The sequence below is a fragment of the Quercus suber genome, unplaced genomic scaffold (assembly GCF_002906115.3).
Source record: "Quercus suber isolate HL8 unplaced genomic scaffold, Cork oak 2.0 scaffold_109, whole genome shotgun sequence".
NCBI lineage: Eukaryota > Viridiplantae > Streptophyta > Magnoliopsida > Fagales > Fagaceae > Quercus > Quercus suber.
Genome location: NW_027069574.1, coordinates 1,398,591 through 1,408,449, shown reverse-complemented (window position 1 = coordinate 1,408,449; position 9,859 = coordinate 1,398,591). Strand labels below are relative to the sequence as shown.

At 34.4% G+C, this 9,859-nt stretch overlaps 1 protein-coding gene across 1 annotated transcript; it reads right to left on the bottom strand.

The window, feature by feature from the left end:
• Positions 1-3,287: 3,287 nt before the first annotated feature.
• On the bottom strand, positions 3,288-6,083 carry LOC111983999 (pentatricopeptide repeat-containing protein At3g12770). The gene has a single exon (XM_024015637.2). It carries the CDS (start codon positions 5,862-5,864, stop codon positions 3,405-3,407), a length of 2,460 nt encoding a protein of 819 aa, XP_023871405.1. The 5' UTR covers positions 5,865-6,083; the 3' UTR covers positions 3,288-3,404.
• Positions 6,084-9,859: the final 3,776 nt, after the last annotated feature.

Sequence of the window (9,859 nt, the reverse complement as noted above, 5' to 3'; positions counted from 1 at the left end):
TTTTCATTGCCAAAGGATGCTGTTCTCTCTGGTACTACCTACAAGGTTGGTTTTTCAATGTCAATAATGTATATGAAATCTTGGAACAATCATCTTTGCAAAAGAAATACTGAGCACTAGCAGTAAGCCCTTTCTTGTTTCTTTTTGTCTAATTTGAACTCAACCGGCCATCACCACAGTATCTCAGGATCTTGTAATGCCATGAAGTGTGTACCACTTCCGAATGCAGAACTTGAATTTATAATTGTTATGGTCTCTCATGGAAAAATTATTGCAAAACAAAGGAATCAAAGCTGATCAGTTTGGGATTGAGTCTACATTCACTCGTATCATACATGTGGATGGTGTGGTGTGGTGTGGTTCTCTGGGGCCTGAGAGATAAAAAGTATTGGAGAATTTGGAGTTGCATGAGATAGTAAGAAAAGTACCTTTGGATTCCAAATAATTGGGATCTCCATGTTTTTATCTAGAAGAAAGGCACAGGATTTCAAAATTTTAAATGAAAAGGTGAAGCACAGTTTATCAGCTGGAAGAACAATATACTTTCCTGATCAGGAAGAAGTACTCTTCTCGAATTTGTAGTGCAGGCCACCCACAAATATGCGATGTTTACTTCCGATATCTTATTCCAAAATTGCTCAAGAATTGATGTAGTTACTAGGAAGTTCTGGTGGAAGGGTGCTGGAAGTGATAATAATTTTATTGCTTGGAAAGATTGGGGCAAACTGTGTCAACCAAAGAAAAATGGTGGATTGGGCTAATTTTCTTTCGAGGATTTTAACAGGGCTCTATTTGCAAAAGTGGGGGGTACATGGTTGCAACTGGCCACTCTAGTCTTTTAACTGGCATGATAAGGAGTAAATATAAAGTGAGCATTGGTTAAGGATGGTGATAACTTACAACAAAGCTAGGGTCATCTGGTATGGGTGTAGGTGTAACTGGAGCTTGAGAACAGACACCCTAAACATGTTTAGCAGTACAGATATTATTAAATTGGTGCTAGACCCTCCTGACCAGCTGCACAGGGACAACCCTTCTTTATCAAGTTTCTCCCTTAATGGCACCTTAAAAATGGCCCTTACTCTGGAAGCAATTTGGAACCTTAGGAACCAGGTCCTCCATAATAGGGAGAAGATGGTGAACCGTATTAAGGTTACAAAGTGACTAGGAGAATAGGGTGAAGGAATTTGCTGGGGCTAGTGCAGGCAAAAGGCAAAGGCCCCCACCAGGAACCGCAAAACTGAATGTGATTACTGGCTACTCATCCATTGCAGTAGTAGCTCGAAAGATGGCCATTCCTATACCGTACTTAATAACGTGCTAGACCTCAGAGACTCTTCTGATAGTTGTTTTCTTGTTGGGTTAAGAGGCTGAACACAGTAGCCCACTCTATGACTAAAGTGTGAAGTTTCTCTTGACTCTGTTTTAGTATGTAATAATTCTTCCCTCCCTCTTTCAATTGGGGATGCTTGGAAAGATGGATGTTGGACTTTAGGGTCCATTTGGTTGGAGGAGTGAAAAAGTGAGAGGATGAAAAAGTGGGAGGATAGAAAATATTTGGTTTTCCCTCTTGTGTGTTTGGTTGGAGGGATGGAAAAGTGGGACGGTGGAAAACTCTTTTGTTCGGTTGGAAAGAAAAAGGGAAGGATGGAAAATGTAATTTATATAAATTGACTATTATACTCTTGTTATATAATATGTAAAAAATAGATTTATTTGTACTTATTAAATAATATAAAATTTACCACATCATACATATAAATTTATATTATTATTTTTATTATTATAATGTAAAAATTACAATAGTGTACATATAAATTTAATTGGGCAAAAGATTTTGTAACCAGCAAAAACGGGGTCAGCAAATTTACACTACATTCAGCCCACAAAAACGTTGCTATGTTGATTAATCAAGGCAAAAAAGAAAAAAAGAAAAAAAGGAAAGAAGAGAGAGAGAAGAGTACCTGGACGTTGTTGTGTTGTGAGAAGGTAAAGTGATAAGGGTGAGAAGAGGCAAAAGTCATCAGGTCATGAATAATGAATAAAGTGAGGGGTAGGTGAGAAATAATATGTAAAAAATAGATTTATTTGTACTTATTAAATAATATAAAATTTACCACATCATACATATAAATTTATATTATTATTTTTATTATTATAATGTAAAAATTACAATAGTGTACATATAAATTTAATTGGGCAAAAGATTTTGTAACCAGCAAAAACGGGGTCAGCAAATTTACACTACATTCAGCCCACAAAAACGTTGCTATGTTGATTAATCAAGGCAAAAAAGAAAAAAAGAAAAAAAGGAAAGAAGAGAGAGAGAAGAGTACCTGGACGTTGTTGTGTTGTGAGAAGGTAAAGTGATAAGGGTGAGAAGAGGCAAAAGTCATCAGGTCATGAATAATGAATAAAGTGAGGGGTAGGTGAGAGGGTATTTGTGTAAAATGCATTTCATAGCACTTTCCCTCCCCATTTTCCTCCCAATTTGGGAGGATAAAAAAAGTGGGGCCGGGAGGGAAAACTTTCTCCGCTATTTTCTGTTCTTTCTATTTTCTTTCCTCAACTAAACAGTGAAAAACAATATTTTCTACCCTATTTTCTTCTTCATATTTTTCATCCTCTCTATTTTCACTCCAACCAAACGCACCCTTAGACATTTTAATAAAAGTTCTCTTTCTCCAAAAAAAAAAAAAAAAAACAACAACAACAACAACAGAAAGAGAGAGAGAGACCACAAAATCAACATTTAGAAGGCATAGGAAAACGTATAGATATTTTAAGGAAAGTGGCGTGTTAGATCATTGGTGATGGCATGAGCAAAAGTGTTTGGGAAGATCTTTGAGTCCCTTGATTGGAAAATTTCGGGCTCAGGTTTACAGAAAAGATTATTGAATTTCAAGGGAACTAATGGTAGTAAAAACTTAATAAATTGAGACTCCACAGTTGGGATGAGGTAAAGTTGAGACTCTTATTTGATGAAGATTCAATGCAAGCCATTATGAGAATCTCCTTACCATTGACAAGAAAAGCTAAAAAGTTGATGCGGACTACAAATTGCAAAGGGGAGTTATTTTGTTAAATCAGTTTGTAACATCAGTCAAGCTTATAGGTCAGGTTGGAAAGGAGGTCTGAGGCTAAATATAGAACCAAAAGCTTCATTAGTGATTAAACATGTTCCTATGGCTTGTTGCCAAAGATGTCCACACAACATGATCAAGCTTGCACAAAATATATTTTTTTTAAAAAAAAAAGGTTACACTGTTCATTTGATTTTAGAAATAATTTTAATGCATCAAATGTTAAACTATCCTTCAATTTGAAGAGTCTTCTCGTGTAGTTACGTAGGAGGTACATTTACAGAACTTCAGGAGACAAACTCATTTGTTAGCATGTCCTAATCACCAGTAATCATTACAGGAGCATTTACCATCAAGAAAGTGATGGAAACGATTGGCATCTCTTACAATAATTTCCCTCTTAACAATCTTTGATATATATTTGGTTACAGCATGGCAGTCACTACAAACACGCAGATTCTTGGTGATCCTAATCAAGCTCCCAGGTGGCGTGTTTAAAAGACCAAATGCGATAGCTAATCTCTCACTGTGGCCCCAAAGCAACTTAACCTTTATTGGCTGGTCTACATCACGGAGAACACAACTGGTATCTGGCACATAACCAGAAGCTTCCACCTCTAGCCTCAAGCTTTCTAAAAAGCGATGAATATGAGCCCAATTTGGACGAGAATCATCTCCAGCAAAAAATGTGAAGACTTGGTTTCCTACTTCAATTAAACTATAGCCAGGTGTTTTTCTCAGACCCCGTGTCCTCATCAGGCCTCGAATGTAATTTACAGCATCCCATCTACTTGCTTCAGCATAAATATTTGACAAAACAACATAAATTCCAGGATTCATGGAATCTAGATGAAGTAATTTATCTGCAGTTTGTACACCCATATCAATGTTTTTATGAGTTCGACATCCACTCAGCAAAGCTTCAAGCACAACACTGCCTGGTTCAAAAGGTATTTGTTTGACTATACCCTCAGCTTCCTCTAGACGGTTTGCCCGGCCAAGAAGATCCACAATACAAGCATAGTGTTTCTCACTAGGTCTAATGTTATGTTCTCTTTCCATTCTGTGAAACAAAGTAGTGCCCTCTTCAACAAGCCCTGAGTGATTACAAGCAGTTAGAACAGCAACAAAGGTGGTTTGATTTGGTTTGAGTCCCTCCTTTATCATTTTTCTATAGACACCAACAGCTTGATGCCCATGACCATGCATCCCATAGCCTGTTATCATCGAGTTCCATAAAATAACATCTCTAGAGATGGACCCAGTGCTGAAGACCCTCTCTGCAGAAATTATCTTTCCACACTTGGCATACATATCAATCAGGGCTGTCATGTTAACCACATTAAATGCATAGCCATGGCGTATTAAATGTGCATGGACACTTCTTCCTTTCTTCAAAGAGCCCATATGGGCACAAGAATGGATTAAACTAACAAGAGTGACGGAATTGGCTACAACGCCCTCTTCTTGCATCTGACTAAATAACTTCAGAGCATTTTCTGCATGCCCATTCTGTGCTAACCCTACTAGCATGGCAGTCCAAGTAATCACATTCCTAACCTTCATTCGGTCAAAAACAAAGGATGCTTGCTTCAAGGCACCACATTTAGAATACAAATCAAGAATTGCTGTAGACAAAATGAGATTTGAATTCAGACCTTTTCTATATATACAACCATGGATAATTTTTCCACCATCTAAATCAGCTATTTGAGCACAACCCTGAAGGAGGCTAACTACAGTTCCTGAATCAAACCCACCACCACTTACTACCAACCTTTGAAAGAGGTCAACAGCTTCTCGCACCAACCCATTTTGAACAAATCCTGAGATCATCGCATTCCATGAAACCAAATTTCTAATAGGCATGCTAACAAAAACCAATTGAGCACTTTCAACATCACCCATCTTACTATACATATCAACTAATGAGGTAAGCACCAAAACATCATAACCCATTCCTAATCCAAATACACACCCGTGAACACATTTTCCAAGTTTCAAATTTCTTGTTTCTATACAAGCTTGAATTATGCTTGCCATAGTTACCTGACTTGGCCTAATCCCCAAACGGTGCATATCAAAAAACAAACCAAAAGCCTCATTAAAATGGTGTGCCTGCACGTATCCACCTATCATTGAATTCCAACAAACTACATCCCTTACAGGCATTGCATCAAAGACTCTTCGCGCTTCATCAATACTACTAAATTTCACCAAGAAATTAATCATTGAACTCCCCAAAAACCGATCACTTTCAACCCCTTTCTCAACTGCTTTCCTTATTACTTCCCTACCCATTTCATAATCTAACAATCCCACGCATGCCTTGAGTGCATAATTACAGGTATAACTATCAATTGCCAAATTGCAAGACCCCATCATTTTAAACAACTCAAGGGTCTCACTGTACCACTCATTTCTCAAATACCCACCAACCATGGCATTGCATAGAATGGTTTTTGGCTGGGAAAATTGATCAAACACGTGGCGGGCATCGGCCACATGACCCAAATCACAATACACCTTAACAAGTTTTGTAGTCAAAAATTGGTCTTTGGAGACAGAATTGGTGATAATCTGAGCATGGATGGATTTGGCGCGGAAAAGGTCATCTGGGTACTCCTGCAAAAGCCACAAGAATCTGGAAACAATGAAAGGTGATTGAGTAAATTGGGCATCAATGAAGGAAGTAGTAAAAGTACGTAAGGTGTAGGAGTGAATGAGTCTGAAGGGTGGTTTGGGGTTAAAAATTCTGGTGTGAAAATGAAGAGAAGGCATGAAGGAGAAGAGTATAGAGTGGAGTTTGGCTCAAGTGTTGAAGCCATAAAGCAACTACTCTGTGTTTCTGAGCAAAAAGCGCGAAAATATGCTTTGCATTTTGAAACTTCAGACAGAGTGAAGATTACCAAGTCCAGATCAATTTTTTTGTTTTCTAAAATCTAAACTAAAATGTGTTCGCCGGAGTATTCAAAACCTACTCAATAGCATTAGAGCATTTGTAATTTCAGTATTTTAGTATATGAACAAACTATTTCTATTTTACGTAACAACTTGTTTCTCAAAAAAAGAAAAAGAAAAAAAGAAAAAGAAAAAGAAAAATTTATGTAACTTTTTTTTAGAACCATTTATGTAGCAACTTTTTAAAAATACCCACGTTATATTATTTATTTTAAAATTTATTTCACTAAAATATTAATTTTTTATTCTCATAATACATAAAAAAATAAAATGTAAAATGTAAAAAAAGAATAAATAATTAAATATAAAATAAATACAAAAAAAAAAAAAAAAGAAAAAAGAAAAAGAAAAATTTATGTAACTTTTTTTTAGAACCATTTATGTAGCAACTTTTTAAAAATACCTACATTATATTATTTATTTTAAAATTTATTTCACTAAAATATTAATTTTTTATTCTCGTAATACATAAAAAAATAAAATGTAAAATGTAAAGAAAGAATGAATAATTAAATATAAAATAAATAATGCTACTGTAAATATGGATGAATTTTATACAATTACACATAAACTAAGATGAAAGGTAAGGTTTTTTTTTTTTGATGAGAAGGATATAAGAGGTAAGTTAGTTGAGAAAAATGTAAATTTTTTTATTTATTTTACAAATATTAATATGAATGCCTATTTAAAAAAGAAAAGAAAAAGATTAATATGAATGCTTCTATTGTTTATATAATAGAAGTATCACCGCAATCAAACTTAAAATTCACTTAGGGGCGCAGCCTATGTATAATTTTGCTATTTTTTGTAACCCACCGTTTGTGGTGGAGGCGATATTAGTTGCTGATAAGGCTAATTTGCACTGTAATAGACTTGTGAATTCTTAAGTTTATGTTATCTCTTGGTTTACCCAAAAAAAAAAAAAAAAAATTCACTTAAGTCAAATTATGCAATATTGTGTGAATAAATAATTGTTATTATAACCCTGTAAATTTATAGAGATATTATTTTTAAGTTTTTTTTAAAGTTGATGCTGATAGTTGTGTATAAAAAAATTAATATTTTAGTAAATTATAGTATAAAATATATAATCTAATTATTATTTGTTTTTGAAAAGTAAATATATGAATAGAAAAAGCAGGGTATTCCTAACTATACTCGGAAAGCAAGCAAAACCGACGAAAGAAAGCACGTTGTCTATAAGTATTATCCAAAGAAAGAGTGGGTCGGGGGTACAATAGTAAATAAACCAGCCATGGGAGTTTGAAATTTTGCTTCTAAACCGACTATGGGAAAATCTCTATATATAGGCTCTAACGGCTCCTAGAAAAACTGCATGAAACAGTTTTGTGTTCTCACAACAATAGCCTATGTTTGTGTCCATGGCTGACTACACGAGAAAGTGCAAGAGATCCCCTTCAATGTTAGAGTTGCTTACTCTGCGCCCTTTGCCGTACGCTCATGCCCTGCTATTCTTGGTCATAATTGGGCCAGCTTAGTTAGGCTTTAGCGTGTGGCTTGGAGTGGGACTAAAAGGGACAAATAAAGCTCTAACTCCAATGGATTTCGGGTTTTTCTGTTAACTTTTAACAAGCTCAAAGTTACTATTAATTATATTTAATATTATTATATAAATATAATTGCACTTTAAGCTTTATTAATAAATTTTATCTTAAGACTTTATTAAATTTTTAACCCTTCATAAAAATATTCATAGTAATACAAAGTCATAATATATAATTGTCACTTTGAATATTACTATATCTTGATCCTTGAGTATGATTTAATCCTTTAAGTCATTCATATATATTTAAGAAATCCAATTTCAATAAATATAAATTTTTGTAACTCTTTACTAAAGTGGTTAGGCCAAACAGTCTGGATAACCAAACCTATTAAACTTATTTCAAGGGAATATTTTATATCTTTATAAAGAAATTATGAATTCATTCTTGAGAATATGTGTTTCTTCAACACTACATGTGGTTGCCTAATATTTTGAGGTTTTGACTGTTAAATTAGATCTCACTCATGATATATCAAAGTAATATACATTTCATGATCGAGTTCACTATTCTCTTTAGAATTGACAGTGCAAATAAAAGTCGTGAGATTTATTATTCATTTGATAGTCGTTAATAGAATAATAAATTTCACGGTGGTCCAATTTGATATGTCTTATACACTTAAAACATATTAACATATCAATTAGAAGTCTCCACTTCCATGATTAAGACAAGTCATTTTAGTTGACATGTTATAGTCTTTATAGATGAAATGCCCAATTTCATCATTAATGACGAACTAAGATTTTGAGTTTACAAAAAACTTGTGATTTATGTCTTCTGTGACTAAATTACATAAATCACATACTATGCATCTCAAGGACTATACGATAATGTCCAAATATTCATATTACCATAATTTTAAATAATAAAACAATCTTATTACTTATAACATAATGTCATACATAACATTATACAATAGGATTTTAGGGCATTAATCCTAACAATCTCCCACTTGCCCTTAAAGACTATTGTGCATTAATTTAACTCTCATTCCCTCCAGGTCTGACTCAAAAGTCTTATGGGGCAAGGCTTTGATAAAGGAACATGCTAGATTATTTGCACTAATAATCTTTGCTACAAACACATCTCCTCGAGCTACAATGTTTTGAATAATATGATACTTTCTTTCTATGTGCTTTCTTTTCTTGTGGTTCCTTTGATCCTTGGATTATGTAATTGCTCCACTATTGTCACAGAACAATGTAATTGGAACTTGCTCTATTCTCATAACACCAAGATCAGAAAGGAATTTCTTAAGCCAAACAGCCTCCTTTGCTGCTTCACAAGCAGTAACATATTTAGCTTCCATGGTGGAGTTAGCAATACAAGATTGCTTAACACTCCTCCAACTAATGGTTCCACCTCCCAAAGTGAACACACAACTTGAAGTGAACTTTCTGAAATCAAGATCTAACTAAAATCAGAATCTGTGTAGCCAATAGGTATTGAATCCTCACAATGGTAAACAAGCATACAGTCCCACATTCTCTTTAGATACTTAATAATATGCTTTACAACCTCCCAATGTTTTGGTCCTGGATTTGATTGATATCGGCTGACCATGCCAATTGAATAACAGATATTTGGTCTAGTACATAGCATGGTATACATGAGACTTCCCACTGTTGAAGCATAGAGAATTTGTCTCATCATCTTTTCCTTTTCAAGAGTCTTAGGCCGTTGGTCACCAGACAGAGGAAATCCATGTCTGAAAGGAAGTAATCATTTCTTGGAGTTTTGCATGCTAAACCTTGCTAGAATCTGATCTATATATCCAACTTGAGATAAGCCTAACATTCTATTATTTCAATCTCGCCAAAGCTTGATCCCTAGGATATAACTTGCTTCACTCAAGTCCTTCATATTAAATTGGCTTGACAATCAAATTTTAACTGATGACATTAACCCTACGTCATTTCCAATGAGTAGAATGTCATTAACATAAAGTACTAGGAAAGTACTACTTTATCTTGATGTCTCTTGTACACACATGGTTCATCAAGATTTTGTTCAAAACCAAATGACTTAATTGCTTGATCAAATCTGATGTTTGATGACCTAGATGCTTGCTTATGTTCATAAATGGATCTTTTCAACCTGTATACCATATGCTCTTGGTTTTTTGCTATGAAACCTTTTGGTTATATCATATAATTTCTTCTTCAATATTGCCATTTAGAAAAGCAGTCTTGACATTCATTTCCCAAATCTCATAATCATAATGAGCAGTATCACTACTATTAAAAT